This window comes from Microcaecilia unicolor, chromosome 6, assembly GCF_901765095.1.
Source record: "Microcaecilia unicolor chromosome 6, aMicUni1.1, whole genome shotgun sequence".
NCBI classification, from domain to species: Eukaryota; Metazoa; Chordata; class Amphibia; order Gymnophiona; family Siphonopidae; genus Microcaecilia; species Microcaecilia unicolor.
In genome coordinates, this window is record NC_044036.1 from 71,588,025 (window position 1) to 71,606,966 (window position 18,942).

Below are 18,942 nucleotides of genomic sequence, written 5' to 3' on the forward strand. Positions count from 1 at the left end.
TTGATACAGTGGTGGAAATAAGTATTTGATCCCTTGCTGATTTTGTAAGTTTGCCCACTGACAAAGACATGAGCAGCCCATAATTGAAGGGTAGGTTATTGGTAACAGTGAGAGATAGCACATCACAAATTAAATCCGGAAAATTACATTGTGGAAAGTATATGAATTTATTTGCATTCTGCAGAGGGAAATAAGTATTTGATCCCCCACCAACCAGTAAGAGATCTGGCCCCTACAGACCAGGTAGATGCTCCAAATCAACTCGTTACCTGCATGACAGACAGCTGTCGGCAATGGTCACCTGTATGAAAGACACCTGTCCACAGACTCAGTGAATCAGTCAGACTCTAACCTCTACAAAATGGCCAAGAGCAAGGAGCTGTCTAAGGATGTCAGGGACAAGATCATACACCTGCACAAGGCTGGAATGGGCTACAAAACCATCAGTAAGACGCTGGGCGAGAAGGAGACAACTGTTGGTGCCATAGTAAGAAAATGGAAGAAGTACAAAATGACTGTCAATCGACAAAGATCTGGGGCTCCACGCAAAATCTCACCTCGTGGGGTATCCTTGATCATGAGGAAGGTTAGAAATCAGCCTACAACTACAAGGGGGGAACTTGTCAATGATCTCAAGGCAGCTGGGACCACTGTCACCACGAAAACCATTGGTAACACATTACGACATAACGGATTGCAATCCTGCAGTGCCCGCAAGGTCCCCCTGCTCCGGAAGGCACATGTGACGGCCCGTCTGAAGTTTGCCAGTGAACACCTGGATGATGCCGAGAGTGATTGGGAGAAGGTGCTGTGGTCAGATGAGACAAAAATTGAGCTCTTTGGCATGAACTCAACTCGCCGTGTTTGGAGGAAGAGAAATGCTGCCTATGACCCAAAGAACACCGTCCCCACTGTCAAGCATGGAGGTGGAAATGTTATGTTTTGGGGGTGTTTCTCTGCTAAGGGCACAGGACTACTTCACCGCATCAATGGGAGAATGGATGGGGCCATGTACCGTACAATTCTGAGTGACAACCTCCTTCCCTCCGCCAGGGCCTTAAAATGGGTCGTGGCTGGGTCTTCCAGCACGACAATGACCCAAAACATACAGCCAAGGCAACAAAGGAGTGGCTCAGGAAGAAGCACATTAGGGTCATGGAGTGGCCTAGCCAGTCACCAGACCTTAATCCCATTGAAAACTTATGGAGGGAGCTGAAGCTGCGAGTTGCCAAGCGACAGCCCAGAACTCTTAATGATTTAGAGATGATCTGCAAAGAGGAGTGGACCAAAATTCCTCCTGACATGTGTGCAAACCTCATCATCAACTACAGAAGACGTCTGACCGCTGTGCTTGCCAACAAGGGTTTTGCCACCAAGTATTAGGTCTTGTTTGCCAGAGGGATTAAATACTTATTTCCCTCTGCAGAATGCAAATAAATTCATATACTTTCCACAATGTGATTTTCCGGATTTAATTTGTGATGTGCTATCTCTCACTGTTACCAATAACCTACCCTTCAATTATGGGCTGCTCATGTCTTTGTCAGTGGGCAAACTTACAAAATCAGCAAGGGATCAAATACTTATTTCCACCACTGTATATAACCTTAACAAAAGTGGGGGGTTAATTGCTGATGGCATTGTATCTTCAATGAGGGAAAGAGAGGAGCTCTTGCTGGATAATCAAATTCTCTTAGCTGCTATTTATGTTGATCCAATGAGCCGAATTTTGTTGAGCAGTGACCAAATTGCTACAGGAAAACAGGTACTCTATGACATAGCAGTTCACATGAAAGGGTTGCTACCTGAAACTCATAAACCACTGGATGAAGCTAAAGCTATAAATACTGGTGGTAATGGTAACTCAAGTTCGTCCTCTTCAAATGAAGAAGAGAATTTTCAAGCCTATTTGGACAAAATGGAAGCTTCAAAAGCAAAGCGATGTCGGTTAAGCAAGGCAAAGCAACCTGTAAATGTCCATATAAAGAAATTCATGCAAGAGTTTTTTAAAGGATTAAAAGAAGTGGAAAAGTTTGACCGCTCATTAAAACTGACTATAGAAGAAGCCATCATTGTTTATCCAGAGATTGTCAGTGATGCAGCTAGAACCGTAACAGCAATGCCACCCACCCAAGTCAGTGTTGAAAGACTGTTTTCAGCACTGAAAATAATCAAATCAGATTTAAGGGCTTCTATGAAGGAGGATCTGGCAGAAGCAATTCTGTTTCTAAGAACAATATATTAGTTAATTTTGGATTATGTTTAACAGCTATTCTACAGCTACAGTGGTGGAAATAAGTATTTGATCCCTTGCTGATTTTGTAAGTTTGCCCACTGACAAAGACATGAGCAGCCCATAATTGAAGGGTAGGTTATTGGTAACAGTGAGAGATAGCACATCACAAATTAAATCCGGAAAATCACATTGTGGAAAGTATATGAATTTATTTGCATTCTGCAGAGGGAAATAAGTATTTAATCCCTCTGGCAAACAAGACCTAATACTTGGTGGCAAAACCCTTGTTGGCAAGCACAGCTGTCAGACGTCTTCTGTAGTTGATGATGAGGTTTGCACACATGTCAGGAGGAATTTTGGTCCACTCCTCTTTGCAGATCATCTCTAAATCATTAAGAGTTCTGGGCTGTCGCTTGGCAACTCGCAGCTTCAGCTCCCTCCATAAGTTTTCAATGGGATTAAGGTCTGGTGACTGGCTAGGCCACTCCATGACCCTAATGTGCTTCTTCCTGAGCCACTCCTTTGTTGCCTTGGCTGTATGTTTTGGGTCATTGTCGTGCTGGAAGACCCAGCCACGACCCATTTTTAAGGCCCTGGCGGAGGGAAGGAGGTTGTCACTCAGAATTGTACGGTACATGGCCCCATCCATTCTCCCAATGATGCGGTGAAGTAGTCCTGTGCCCTTAGCAGAGAAACACCCCCAAAACATAACATTTCCACCTCCATGCTTGACAGTGGGGACGGTGTTCTTTGGGTCATAGGCAGCATTTCTCTTCCTCCAAACACGGCGAGTTGAGTTCATGCCAAAGAGCTCAATTTTTGTCTCATCTGACCACAGCACCTTCTCCCAATCACTCTCGGCATCATCCAGGTGTTCACTGGCAAACTTCAGACGGGCCGTCACATGTGCCTTCCGGAGCAGGGGGACCTTGCGGGCACTGCAGGATTGCAATCCGTTATGTTGTAATGTGTTACCAATGGTTTTCGTGGTGACAGTGGTCCCAGCTGCCTTGAGATCATTGACAAGTTCCCCCCTTGTAGTTGTAGGCTGATTTCTAACCTTCCTCATGATCAAGGATACCCCACGAGGTGAGATTTTGCGTGGAGCCCCAGATCTTTGTCGATTGACAGTCATTTTGTACTTCTTCCATTTTCTTACTATGGCACCAACAGTTGTCTCCTTCTCGCCCAGCGTCTTACTGATGGTTTTGTAGCCCATTCCAGCCTTGTGCAGGTGTATGATCTTGTCCCTGACATCCTTAGACAGCTCCTTGCTCTTGGCCATTTTGTAGAGGTTAGAGTCTGACTGATTCACTGAGTCTGTGGACAGGTGTCTTTCATACAGGTGACCATTGCCGACAGCTGTCTGTCATGCAGGTAACGAGTTGATTTGGAGCATCTACCTGGTCTGTAGGGGCCAGATCTCTTACTGGTTGGTGGGGGATCAAATACTTATTTCCCTCTGCAGAATGCAAATAAATTCATATACTTTCCACAATGTGATTTTCCGGATTTAATTTGTGATGTGCTATCTCTCACTGTTACCAATAACCTACCCTTCAATTATGGGCTGCTCATGTCTTTGTCAGTGGGCAAACTTACAAAATCAGCAAGGGATCAAATACTTATTTCCACCACTGTATATATGCCAAATGTTTTTGGTTTATGTAGGTTAACTTTGATTTTGTTCTAATTTCCAAAGGATGTGGTTGTTCCAGATTTTTATACTTGCTAATGCTATGATGACTTTATACTTGATAAAAAAAAAAACAATAAACATAACCTTGTTTTTTTATGTGTGTTTTTTGTTTAAACTTTAGGATTAATGAATATTTATAGTTTCTTTAATAAATAAAATAAAAAGTCACAATGACATAGATTTTAAACCCAAACATTAACATGCAGCCTTGCATGCTGCACTCTTTCAGTCAACATGCAAAAAAAAAAATACATATTAAAAACTGAGGAGTCGGAGGTACCATAAACTGAGGAGTCAGAGTCGGAGTCGAAGGATTTTTGTACCGACTCCACAGCCCTGGTTTTTATATTGCACAGTTACATCCTGGACGTCACTACAGATTTTTATTGGAGTCTACATGCAAGCTCAAATGCTGTCAGGCAGGTCTTGCCACCTTGCCAACGTTTCTTCCTTTAGGCACAGTTGAGTCTGTCCCCAGTTGCAATTGGGGAATGGGAAGTTCCCTTTGCTTTGTAGTTCCAACCAGGGAGCTTCCTTCCAGTTCAGTTTGGACATCATAAGAGTCTAGGGTGTTTACGGTTCAGCTTTTCACAATGGGAACCTTGCAGTGTGTAATAGTTCTGTCTGGTGGGGAGAGTTTCTAGCCTCCCTGGACCTCAAGGAAACTTACGTTCATATTCCCAGTGCTCCTTGCTGCAGAAGGATCTTAGCAATTTATGACCATGTCATTCAGCCTTTCCATGTTGCCGATACCTACTCGTCTTCAGTCCTTAGGATTGGTAATCAGTGTCACCAAGAGTCAGTTGTTTCCCTTACAAATCTTGGCTTATCGGGGAGTGCTGTTCCATATAGGCTTGGGAAGTCCTTTCTTTCTTTTGCTCCTCAGCAACAGGTGCCAACCCAAGTCAGGTTTTACTTTCTCTATGACGTCCAGAATATGGGAATAGGTTCAAGCTATGGGCACAAGGTTTCTCTTTTTTGGACATTCCCCTATGGGCTTGAGTCATATCAGACCACTTCAGGGGTTCCTTCTCTGCTTTGGTCCCCATCTGTATGGTTCCCTTCAAGCCAGCTTAGTCTCAATGGGTGATTTCAACACAGCTTTCTGCTGATATTTCAGTTCTGTCTCCCTGAAGGTGGCTATCTGCAGCTTGTAGGCTGCTAGGCTGTGCCGTAGCTGGCGGCAACAGATTTCAGATCCCTTCCAGAAGGCAGACAGTCAACTGCCTCCTCACTTGCCAGATGTAGTCGAGGCAGGCTTATTGCCAGTTTTCTTCTATGATTTGTTTCGGGTGTTAAATAAACAGACATTTCTGGCAGTCACAACCTGCCATTTGATGTGGTTGTGCTGCTGGGTGGTGAATGTAGCTTCTAATGATGGCTGGTTCAGCTCACTTTTCAGGGCAACTATTGTTTGAGGACTCCATGAAGTTGGTGGAAGACCTGGGTGACTTACAGACTCAGCGTCTTCCTGAGGACATGTCTACAAGTTCTTTTCGGTTGGGTCAGGCTCGCCCTTATCTTTACGACACCAGGGCTATCGTCCTGGGCAGCCTAGTTTTCTTTAGCAGTCCAGTCAAGGTAGGTTCTCGGAACTCCCGACTTCATCCGTTTGAGATACTCTGGATTTCTACTGGTGATGGGCGCACAGTACTGTCTTTTCTGCATATGGTGGTTTTCTGCCTTCCATCCCTTTCCACCTTTTTCTCTTCCCGCTTCTTGGATGTTCACCATATACTCCTATACTATTTGGAAGTGACCAGCGAGTTGCATTGGTCAACTCTTTGCTTCTTGCTTTGCTCAGGGGCATAGGAAAGTACCATAAGAAGGTTTGCCATTTTTAGGTTGGCAGGTGTGGGCATAGCGGTTTTGATGTCAGGAGGAACAGACCTTTTGTAGAATAGGCATCAGTGTGAAGCTGAAGAGCTGTTTCGCATAAGTGCCATTTTATTCAAAATCCTTTTAGGGGAGCAGCTGCTCCCCTTGCACCCCACCTAGCTACGTCTCTGCATAGTGGGGCAGTGCCTGGGATGACCCACTGAGCAGAAGTGACTTCCTACATTGCCTCATGCACTGCTAAAGACTGTAGCGGTCTTCTAGTACTCACCATTTTAAGTTTAGCAGATGTAGTGGTGGCAGGATCAGAAGCAGACATATTCAGAACCTGGAGAGCCTTAGGTTTATAGGAAGGTGGCAACTCCTTACAAAACACCCACATTGCGGTAGGATCATCAGATTCCTGACCTGCTGAGCAGAAATGCCTCCCGGCATACCCTCATGTTGTCGTCTGGCTGGTCTCAAGAAAGGGAATCTGGCTTCAAGTGCTGTAGTAGCTGTTGGCAGAGAGAGGCAATTTCTTCAGCTGGCCTCTGTATGGGACAGTCTCTCCCGTTGTGGGTGGCAGCGCTTTCTTCCAGAGTGCAGTTGACTTCTTTTTTTTTTTTTTTTTTAAATAGCTTTTATTTAAATCCTTTTTATTGATGGAAAAGTCAGTACAAACAAACATATAACTTCAAAATCACACAATACAATTGCAAAAGGTCATCTAACCTTCCCACAGTCTATAAATTTTTTCCCTATTATCCCCAACCACCCCACTCCCCCATCCCTATTACCTCTTATTTTCAGATCTGTTTATTAAATTGCAATTCATAACAATAGTCCCCCACATCTTTAACAGTATTATAATGGTACAACAGAGTGTCCATCTATCAAATCACCTCCAGGGCCTTGTTCCTTATAGCTCTTCACTCACGCGTATCATCTCTGCCATTGATACAACAGTATTGAAACCGCTGGTTAAGTGAACCATCATAATACTTAGCAATCCTTATTATACATTATTCATCTATCTCTTTATATATATACCCCCCCCCCTTGAATTACATGTACTTTACATTTACAGTATTGCCACTTCCCTCCAGCATCTCAATGCCTTACATTCTAAACAGCCATTTATTCAGGCAACCAGTCCCCAATCCCACCTCTACATTACCTTATACTAATCTAAATGATCCCATTCCCGTCCTACCCCTCCCCTGCATCAGAGTTAGTTTTTAAAGCGACATGGAATTCAGGATGAGACTGCGTGTGCGTGCCAATAGTGACTGGATGTATGGTTCCCAAATTGCCCCAAATTTTTTCTTCCTGTTCATAGTGTGGCATGCACCCTGGGCTTCCAATATCAATAATTCATGAAAGGTATTCCTCCAATGCCAAAAGGAAGGGGCTACTTCCTTTGTCCAATATTGCAAAATACACTGCTTCCCTATAATAGCTGCTTTATATTGCTTTATATATAAGCAAGCGCTCTGTTCGATTAAGTGGATTCCTGCCTCCCATCAGGCCCAACACCACTTCTCTTGCTGATAATATCAGTTCTCTACACAATAGACCCCCACAGTATCTCATTATCTTAATCCAAAACTCTTTTATATATGGGCATCCCCACAGCATATGAAGCAGTGACGCGTCCATATTACCACACTTACTGCATTTAGGCTCTCTTATGCATCTAGTATAAAATGCCTGCTTGGGTGAAAAGTATGCTCTAGTGATCACTCTAAATTGAATTTCTCTATGTCTTGCACTATATACGTGGGCGCATATCCTTCTTAAGCCTTGTAAGATATCCCCTTCCCGAATTTCGACACCCATCTCTACTGTCCATTTCCGCCCTATATCTACATGACTCCTAGGCTTATTCACTACTGCCACCGCTCTATACATCGTCGAGACTGTAATTTGAGCATTCTCTGATGGTAGGAAAAACATCTCCAAAACATTATATATCCCTCTAGAACAATTAGCCTGTTTTGTTTGTGCTACATAATTATATATTTGAAAATATCCATACCAATCTAGGTTTTCACTCCCCACTATAGCTGCCATATTCTCTCTCGATCTAATCTCTCCTGATTCCAGCAACATGTTCGCCACATACACTATATCTCTCTGCGCCCATTCTGTCACTTTCCCTTGTATGAGCCCTGGGCCAAAATCCAAGTTTCTGATCAAAGGTATATCCGTGCAGTTAGGGTTTTTGTGCAACTTCACCAGTAAATATTGCCAAGTACGCTGCATGGCATACAGCAGTATATGATTTCGCCACATTTTAGGGATACATCTAGCGGGCACATGAAGCATGTAATGTGGGTGTAGTGGCCAAAATAGTTCTCTCTCTAAGCCCCATGGTGTGAATTCCTCTGTTCCCATTACCCAATCTGCCAAGTGTCGTAATTGACATGCCCAGTTATACCCTCTAATATCAGGTAAGCCTAATCCCCCCCTTTGTCAATCCTCCATATAATTTTTCTAATTGAGGTTTAGGTTTCTCCCCACCCCAACAGAATCGTGATAGCATGGATCTAAGCTGCTTGTAATCTTTCTGCAGCATACATAGCGGTATTTGTCTAAATACATATAACCATCTGGGGAAAATGATCATACTATACAGATTGACTGTCCCACTCAAAGATAGCGGCAACTGTTGCCATTGATGTAACTGTTTTAAATAGCTTTTATTAGAAAATACAAGCCATTACAACAAAAAATAGTTTCACACATGGCAACCTAACATCATATATCAAAATCACATATCTCTAAAGCAATTGAGCATGCTGCAACTAACCTCAATTTCAGCCCCAAAATTGGCTTTCGATTATGCCGATTTGGATGACCCTGAGTCAGGCTTATTTTCGAAAGAGAAGGGCGCCCATCTTTCGACACAAATTGGGAGATGGGCGTCCTTCTCTTTCGAAAATAAGCCTGATAGTATCCTATCACACCAGTTCAGACAGGTGGGGTTGTGCCCTCTCTACCATTGGATAGAGATAGAAAAAGAAAATAGTTCTCATGACTCTCCCTTTATGGGTATTATGCAGCCATGGAATATTCAGTATGTCTCTGTCTCCCAAGCGGAAGAATGACCTGATTGTTAACTAGTTTTAGTTGAGCTTTAACTACCCTTTGTGGTTTTGTGCTTCTGAGCTAGTTTTACGCCAAATCTCAGTTGAGTTGGGGGTGCCTATTCAGCTTTTCTCTTGAACCAACTTTCTCAGTTTTGTTTCAGTTGAGTTGGGGGTGTCTTCCTGGGCTGTTTCTCCTGACTCAGTTTATTGTCTGGGTTTCAGTTGACTGTCCCACAGTTGAGTTGGAGGTGCTTTCACGCTTTTTTTTAAAGGCAGCTGTTCTGTGGAGCTGAGGTATGTCTCAGGGAGGTCTGAGTTCCCTACCTTCCCCTCCTCCCTCTCCCTGTGGAACACCACCATCTCCTTTGGAAGTCAGCTTGCATTTCGTAAGCCTGATCTGATTTATTTCAGTGCTCTGGTGTTTGAGCCTCTGTTCTTTATTAAGCACTCATAGGTATGTGGCTTGCCTATTTTTCTCACAGCAGGGACTACTGACTGGAAGCTTTGTTCTTCCAGTAGTTAATAGTCACAGAGGAAGGTCTGAGTTCCCTACCTCCCCCTCTGGACCACCACCATCTCCCTTAGAAGTCAGCCTGCATTTGGTAAGCCTGATCTGATTTAGTTCAGTGCTCTGGTGTTTGTGTCTCTGTTCTTTATTAAGCATCCATAGGTACCTGGCTTCACTATTTCTCATAGCAGGGACTACTGACTGGAAGCTTTGTTTTTCCAGTAGTTAATAGTCTCAGAAAAACAATCTGTAAACAGCTATTATTTCTCTGACTCTCTTACTGGAAGATTAGCTATTCCTGTTTCTACATGACATTCAGTTTCCTCAGTGTACCATCCTGTTAGAATTTTTCCCACTAAAAGTTTTACATTTCTACCAACTGATGTTTGGTTTTTTCCCCAGTATTTCCTGGCTGTTTGATTCATGGTAAGCAAGTACAGACATTTATTAGCAGTCTTCAAGTTAAAAGAATAAAAAAGCATGCATCAATTGTCTCTCCCATTTATTCTTTCTCAGGTGTGGATCCTAAGGTCAGTTAATTGCCCTTAGCTCCTGAGCTAATGACTCTTAATGGGTCCTTTCTGGGCTTGTCTTTGAGACTGTAAATCAAGGGTTTTTGTACTACTGTTTCTATAAGCTGGGTTTTCTAGCTCCAACGTTTTCTTTCTGACAGCAGCTAGATTTACGCCCTGTATTTTTTTACCCCTTGCTAAGACATATGCTCCTATTCTTTAGGTCATTGCTGTATGCTGCTGTTTGATTTGATTTTGCAATTTCTGGTGTTGTCATCTTAACGGTTACTGTAGCTGCCTGAATAGTAGATATAGATTCTACTACTTTGTTCTATTTAATTTGAATATTAATTAGGTTAGGTTAAGCCTGTTACTTGCAGCACTCTGTCATTAATTGCGGTTAACTGTATCTAGTTTTTCCTGTATGGAGTTCCTAACTGTGTGTTTTTCCTAAGAATTAACTGATTGTCAGCCAGCTGGCTAAATTTTGGCATAAATAGCCAAACTTGCTTTTTTTCTGTTACCAGTGTTATTCTTAAAAAAAAAATTTCTTGAACTGAATTGTTCCATTATGCTTAGAGCTGTCCCAATATTAAGGTAAGGCAGTTGTAAGCAGAGTGAATGGGGAAAAAAACATTTTCTGTAAGGTCAAAGCTGTAAAATTCACCTTATAGCTGTGTTCTGCCAAACTAGATGGGTGCACTCTGTTTCAATATCTTACTCATCTGGCTTGCCAGATTCAGTATGGTTGCTTTATTTTTCAGTTACGGAAATAATGCAGCTGAGGAAATTTGGCAGCCACTGATAATTCTGAGCTGGCCCAATTGCACAGATTTTCTATTCAGCTGTGTCACTTCCACATATACTGCACAGTTCTTACTACGTCTTCCTGAACTTCACAGGCCCTGTGTGTGTAGTTGACTACCTTGGTTGTAAATTACCCCAACCACTTGGGTTGCGCACTTGCACACACCATCAGGGTTGCTCAGTGGTGCCACCGGTATTACAGACTAATTGCACCCACTTGTATTGCACAGTGGCAACATCCAGCTGTGTTGCACAGGATGGCAGCGAGCAACTGTGTTGTATGGAATGGCAGCTTTCTAGATCATGCAGTTGCAGCAACCATCCTGGTAGCATGGTGGTGTTGGCAGCCACATGTATTTCACAATTGCAGTACTCCTCTGAGTTAGCAACCACCTGCATTGCTCTCCTAAAGCAGCTGCAGGTCTAGCTACCCTGCAGCATCTACCAGTGTTGCGCTTGCTACCACTACCTCTGTTGCATAGGTGCCGTTTGCTTACCTGCAATAACTGGGTTGTTTCCATAAGTGTAGTCCTATCACACCAGTCCAAAATCCCTCCCTCGTTAATTTTATTTTTGGTTACATGTTTTCAGATATCACAGGTCAAGTTAAATTTTTTTTCTAACCAATTGTATGTCACATGTCTCATGACTCAATGAAATATCTACATGTCAGTAGTGTATATGCCTCATAAACTGATAAGATTATGACTTGATTCAGACACTTGGTCTTGAAGTTTCTATATTGGCCATCAGGCAGATTTTGAGCACCATTGCTTCACTCTTCGAAATACTGAACATTCTATGCTTCTAAACCCAGTCATTGAGGTTTTCAGGATATCATAATGAATATGCAAGGAAGATTTGCATACAACATGACAACAGATGAGGGCCAAATGGCCCATCAAGTCTGCCCTTCTTCAGTAAAAACTAACTCCTCCCTTTTCCTAAGGGATCCCACATGCGTGTCCCACGCTTCCTTAAATTCTGACACAGTCTTCGTCTCTACTACCTCCACTGGAAGGCCATTCCATGGTATGTATATGTGTCTCATGCATATTCAGTGGGGCTATCCTGAAAACCTGAGAGACTAGGTGTGCCTCAAGGATTGGGTTGAGAAGCACTGCCTTAAAGGGCGAGTCACAAGAACTGTTTTCTTCCTCTGTCTCCTTCCGCTGATAGAGGGACACAACCCCACCTGTCTGGACTGGTCTGATAGGACTAAAGGAAAGAAAGTTATCATGTAAGACATAACTCTTCCATTTTGTTAATGCGGTGTTGGACTGTGCTATAGATTAAATGTATGAATAAAACCATTTGTATTTAGCATATCTTGGACATAACACAGTATCGTATTGACACCTTTAAATTTTCTTTTCAGGTTACCTAAATGTGTAATTTGGACTTTAAAACAGAAGTGGACACTGGAGATCAGAGGCTACAGTTAGACATTTTAAGAAATGTCCATCTCAAACAGGCAGCAGACAATTGTGAACCCTCCCCAACCAGAATACATAAATCCTAAGGGAACTGGGCGTTTAACAAATCAGCTTCATTATTTAGAAAATGTTGTCATGAAGGCTTTGTGGAGACACAGTTTTTCCTGGCCATTCCAACATCCTGTAGATGCAGTGAAGCTGAACCTTCCTGTAAGAACCCTTTCTCTTGTATAAGAGAATATTTTTATGAAATCTTGCAGTCTGAGTAGAGAGCAGTATTTTATATAATTTATTTCATGTTTATATGGAATTTATATATTTGATATGCAACTAATTGCACTAAATTTGATTTAAAATAAGTAGAAGTGTACACTTTTAGCATAAAACCAAAGAAGTGTTTTTCTTACCATGGTTTGACTCCAGGCCTCAGGGGCAGCAGAGCATATTTTTGGTAGGAGGGACCAAATAAACCAATATGTCTCTGTCCCCAAGCTCTCTAGTTGTAGCATTTTATAAAGAATGTGACGATGCCTACTTGCACTTTTTTCTCTACTATGACCACCTAACTAGAATTGCTAATGTTATTGTCCTTATTCCCAAAAGCTCTTTCTGGTCTTTGGGGTGATTCACTGGGAGTGCTTTAACAATCCAACATGTAAGACTTTAAATGAATAATAAAAACATAGTAACCCCCTCCACACCTTGCTATGGTTACTACATCTATTTTAATGAATTGGGTCCATGAAAATAAAGGTACCAAAAGAAACTAACTTGTGCAGTAACAATAGCATTGGTTTTCATGCTTCAGTGAATCAGTTCCAGTCTATATGATCTGTTTTTTCTTTTCTTTTTTGTGTATTAGGAATAGTGTCCTATGAAATAATGTGTATGCCTTCTGTACTGTATTGATGCATGTATAATAACAGTTCCTATAACTACTCCTATTTATCATGTCTATAGCACCACTAAACATATGTAGCACTCCAGAAATGGCTCTCTCCCCCGCCCCTTGTAGAGCTTACAATCTAGTAAAGATAACCATGCAGGATAAACAGATTTTCAGAATTTCGTTTGTTAAGAAAATGGTTAAAATGAACAAGGTGTGATTTGGAGACATGGGAGGCCAAAGAGAGAGCATTGCACACTGACTGAGGAAGTGTGTTCCAAGCATAGGGTATGCCACAAGATGGATAATGTTGGAGTTAGAAGTTGGCCATGGAGGAGAAGGGCATAGGTGACTGTTTGCCCAATCAGTGAAGGGGCATGTTGAGGAGCACCAGTTGATCTAGTCCTGATTTTGCCCCTTTACATATATCAGTGGTTCTCAACCCAGTTCTTGGGGCACACCCAGTTAGTCGGGTTTTCAGGGTATCCATACTTAATTTGCATATATGAGATTTGCATGCAGTGCCTCCTTTAAATGCAAATCTATCTTATACATATTCATTGTGGATATTCTCAAAACCTGTGTGCCATGAGGACTGTGTTGAGATCCAATGGCATACATGGAGTTGGAATTCTGATTTGTATAAGAAAATCGACACAAACTTGCACAGCTTCTCCCTAGTGATATGGAACTGTGGGATAATTTTATAAGGGAGTTGAGCATGCAGATCTTCATTTTACATACTCAAATGGGTATTATAAAATTAGGTCTATATATGTGTACACAGGGATATACATGCCATTACTTTCTTGCAATATATGCTTAGGCATTTCCAGGTTGAAAAATAATCAGTGTGGGGTTAGGATTGGGAGATGAGGAGGCATATTTTCAAAGCAGACTTGCAAAGTTCCATAGGTTAAGATGTAACTTTGTAAGTCTAAGTGCTTTGAAAATGAGCCCCATTGTGTACTTGATAAAATATGCACGCTCACCTATTCTTTCTGGCATATATATACACAGGATTATAACGCCTCAGAGCATGTGCTTTGCCCAGGGTAGCTTTTATAAAGGTTTTTTAAAGGCACGTAGGTGGCTCTGTTGGCTTTTATATATATATATTTCATTTTTATTTATTTAATTTCTTACATACTGCCTGAAAGCTATTTAAGTGGCATACATTCAAATACAATAGGTTTTTTTCTGTCTTGCACCTGAGGCAATGGAGGGTCAATGGAGGGTAAAGTGTCTTGCCGAAGATCACAAGGAATTGCAGTGGGATTTAAACTGGGGTCCCTTGGTTTTCAGCCCACTGCTGCTCATCTCCCCCTCCCCCCCCCCCCCCCCCCCCCCCCCCCCCCCAGATAGTTAAAGTGGACAATTTAACATGGGAATCACAGCTATATAATCAACAAATAATTATGGTTATCACTAATTCACCACAATTTTCATCAATCCAGACAATTGAAACTTGAATTGTACATTTGTGCAAACTACAGTTAGATATCGCCCAAAATAGTTTCATGATATGTTATATTTGCTTTTTTCCCTATTTATCTTCCAGAAGTTTTCAATTGCTTACTGTTGTAATCAGGCTTCATAAATTTGCTATAGCACCTGACGTGATGATATGTTTAAAAAAACTACATCTGGAATATCACTGCCAAATGATGGCACAAATCAAAATATCATCTCCAAGAAAGAAAAAAAAAAATCATATCAGTTATTTAAATAAAACACCTAGAAAAGAATCGACCAATCATGGATGACCAGATGAGTTTAGGTCCTCTACAGCAGAGATTCTTAACCAGTGATGCTCGCACTCTCAGATGGGGTGTGAAAAAGCAAAAAGTGGAGATGGCCAGGGGGATAATGTCGCTGGAGCCACACTCGGGTTAATTTATTAACATAAGTGCTAGCATCAGGAGTCCTTGATTTTCTATGTGAGTAAACTCAGTGTGGTCTCACAAACCTTACGCCTCTTGTATAATCAGTTGATCCAACAAAGAAACATCATTCAAAACAGTGTTGAAACATAAAGTCAAACTCGTATGTTAAAAGCTAGGTTATAAATAAATCAAGATCAGTACATTGAGGTAGTCCTCCCCCCCCCCCCCCCCCCAAAAAAAAAAAAAAAAAAAGGTTCTTCAAGAACCACTTCCAAAGCTGAATTTGAACCACACAGAAGATAAAGATGTTGTTCCTCAAAGACAAACACATAACAGTGTAGCTAAAGAAGGTGCACAGAATGTTCCCATAGCAATCGGATGTGGCTGAAGATAAAATTGACCTGCAAAATAAAAATAATTCTTCAACACAAGCTCTAATGAAGAAAAATAAATCTGATGTGATCCTTTTATGACACTGATTTTTGTTCATATGATAGTCTGGCCATCTGAATATACTTTATCCTGAGATATTTGTGTGTATTAAGATACAGCATCAAGTGCAAGCAACCAAGTAGAATCAGTGATTCTAAACTGGAAAATCCAAATCACATGAGATGTCTTGTAAATAAGATGTAACTTCCATAAAAATAAGTCTTCATATTGGGATAAGGATTTTAAAATAGAACCTCTAATACTCAGTCTTCCCAGAGGGTTGCCAAATTCTTATGGATCTTGCGCAAAAAATATGTGATCGTAGCCTTTGGTTCTTTGGGAGTAACAATATTGTTTTTCAATGCCACAGAAATAAACATATAAATTTCAGTTTGGAAAACAAAGGTAGGATCAGAATTAAAATACACACAAAATTAGGTATTGGACAGCTGATGCATAGCTCCAGTTTTGTATATTGTCTGTTTTTAAAATGATCTTATCCTTAGCATTTTTTAATTCAACAAGAACTGTACGTTCTATTGCAATAATATTTTCAAAAATTTATATCTAGGTCCTGATTCAAAAACGGCAAGATATTGTACAACCGAATCTCTAAATATTTGAATAAAAATGTGGCTTGCCTGACTTGAACACATTTGGATTTATACATCAGTACACATTGCATGTACAGAAAACAATTGCAATTTGCAAAAGAAACAATTCAAATAGATACATACCTAAAAAAGATTGTGTTTAACTGCAAGCGCAAACCCAAATTTAATAAGTTAACTTAGGCAAAGTACAGTAGTTACATAGATATGTTAATTACAGCTGATTCTGAGATCCTTGTGATCAGAATCAACTGTAATCAGAATCAGATCTTGCCAGTCCACATCTGTTGTACCGTGCAGCTTGACCAGCCACACTATCTGTGAGGCCTCCTGCCATTGGATAAAAAAAAAGAGATACCTTGACCTCTGAACTCGGCAGATTCCTCAGTAGTCTCTAAAAAGCAGCTGCCTTAGGTAGAGGTCTTAGAGGGCTTTAAAATAAATTTGCTGGGGATGGTGAGAAAAGCCCCAAAGTAATTAATCCTCAGGTATGTAAGACATCAAATACCTTTATAGAAAGGGAAAAAAAAGAGTAATATCTGGAGAGCTTTGTATACCATTGCCTGTATGGGAAACAAATTTCTAGATCTAGAGGCTGCAATGAAAGAAGCCGACGTGGCTATAACTATTCAGGAAGGACAGGGTAGGAAAAAAGGGTGAAGGAGTGGCATTATATATTAAGAATAATATTAAAGAGACAGAATTGTAGGACATATGGGGTAAGGAAGAAGCACTATGGGTTAAACTGGGAAGAAAGAATGGAAAATGTATTTACATTGGTGTGATACACAGACCTCCTTCACAGTCAGAAGAAATGGACAAAGATTTAATTGAAGACATCCACAAGATAGCTAGGAAAGGGGAAGTACTACTGATATGTGATTTTAATTTGCTGTATGTCGATTGGGGCATCTCTGCTGTGGGGTCGTCTAAAAGCAAAGGAATCTTGGATTCTCTGCAGGAAGAATTGTTCTAGCAGTTGGTAATGAAATCCACGCGGGATGGAGCTATTCTAGACCTGATGCTTACAAACGGGGAGAGTATTTCTGATGTAATTCTGGGAGATCATGCAGTTCAATATTACAACACAGGAGGAGAAGGCTTATTCAAGATTGAAGGTCCTAAACTTCAAAAGAGCTAACTTTGCCAAGATGGGGATATCTTGAGGAAGAGTTAGTTCCTTTCAGTTTTGCCCACTGATGTTCTGCTTCCTGCAGCTTTTCCCATCCAACTATTATAAAAGTGACAAACCTTTGTTAGAAAAGTACATAGAAGTAAGAGGAAACAACCACTATGGTTCTCAAACATAGTAGCTGAAAAGGTAAGGGGAAAAAAAGGTTAGCCTTCATAAATTACAAGATGATTCAGAAAGAGGAAGACAGGCAAAAATACCTGGAAAAGCTATGAGTAGCTGGAAAAGATGTTAAAGATGCAAATGGAAGAAAAGATAGCCGATAAAGTAAAATTGAGGGACAAGACCTTTTTTTTTTTAAGGATATTTAAGTGATAGGAGGAAGTGCCATAATAGCATTGTGAGGTTCAAGGATAAGGGGGAAGAATACGTAGAAGCTAATAAGGATAAAGCTGAACCACTTAATTATTTTTGTGTTCATGGATGAAAGTCTGGGGATAGGACCACAGAAAACAAATGCTAATGGGGATGGATGTGTTAAACCAGGTCCGATTCTCAGAAGGCTGTGTTCATCAGGAGCTAGCTAAACTAAAAATAGACAAAGTAAAGGGGCCTAATGGCATACATCTGAGGGTACTCAAGGAACTCGGAGACGTTGTAACAGCTCAGTTGTCTTACCTTTTCAATACTTCTTTAGAGTCTGGAGTGTCCTGGAGGACTGGAGAAGGGCGGATGTGGTCCCTCTGCACATGAGCGGAAGTAAGGAGGAGGTTGGGAATTACAGACCTGTCAGTCTGACCTCAGTGGTGAGTAAACTATTGGAAATGCTTCTAAAGTGGAGGATTATGAGGTTTCTTAAATTGAATGGAATGCAGGACCTGAGGCAGCATGGTTTCACTAGAGGCAGGTCTTGTCAGACAAATCTGATTAATTTCTTTGACTGGGTGACCAAACAGTTGGACTTGGAAGAGGCACTAGATGTGGTGTACTTGGATTTTGACACAGTTCCCTACAGGCAACTGATAAATAAACTGAGTGCCCTTAATATGAGACCTAAAGTGACTGGATTAAAAACTGGTTAAATGGAAGGAGACGGAGGGTGTTAGTAAATGGAGCTTGCTCAGAGGAAAAGGATGTTATCAGTGGTGTACCGCAGGGATCAGTCCTTGGGCCGGCTCTTTTTAACATCTGTGAGAGCTGTCTGGTAAGCTTTGTCTCTTTGCGAATTATACCGAACTCTATAATAGGGTAGACACCCGGAGGGTGTAGATAGCATGAGGAAGGAAGGATCTAGTAAAGCTTGAAGAATGGTCCAATAATTGGCAACTAAGATAAAATGCTAAAACGTGCAGGGTCATGCACTTGGGTTACAAAAGTCCAAGGGAATGGTACAGTATAGGGGCTGAAGTACTTGTGTATGAAAGAAGAGCAGGACTTGGGGGTGATTGTATTTGATGATCTTAAGGCAGCCAAACAGATAGAAAATGCAATGGCCAAAGCCAGAAGGCTTCTCGGGAGTATAGGGAGAGGGATGACCAGCAGGATAAAAGAGGTGATAGTACCCTTATCTAGGTCTCTGATGAGGCCTCATTTAGAATACTGTATGCAATTCTAGAGACTGCATCTACAAAAAGATAGATGTAAACAGGATGGAGTCAGTCCAGCGGGTAGCTACAAAATTGGTCAGTAGTCTCTCTCACAAAGCATATAGGCCAAAAACATGAATCCAGTAGAAACCAAGGGGAAGTGGAAGATGGCCAAATGACGACCAACCAAGGAGATAGATCTTGCAAATTGTTTATTGAAAGCACCACAATGTGGGCCCGACATGGGCCGTGTTTCCGCCGATGTAGCCGCCTGCCTCACGGGTCGCGATAAAAGCTACAC

At 41.4% G+C, this 18,942-nt stretch overlaps 1 protein-coding gene across 1 annotated transcript in view; it reads left to right on the forward strand.

The window, feature by feature from the left end:
* BRDT (bromodomain testis associated) overlaps window positions 1-18,942 on the forward strand; it is a 296,166-nt gene that overhangs the window by 55,463 nt on the left and 221,761 nt on the right. Inside the window, 1 exon segment of the mRNA XM_030206522.1 lies at window positions 12,051-12,318. Within this exon segment, the coding sequence (XP_030062382.1) occupies window positions 12,130-12,318 (189 nt within the window). The 5' untranslated portion in view covers window positions 12,051-12,129.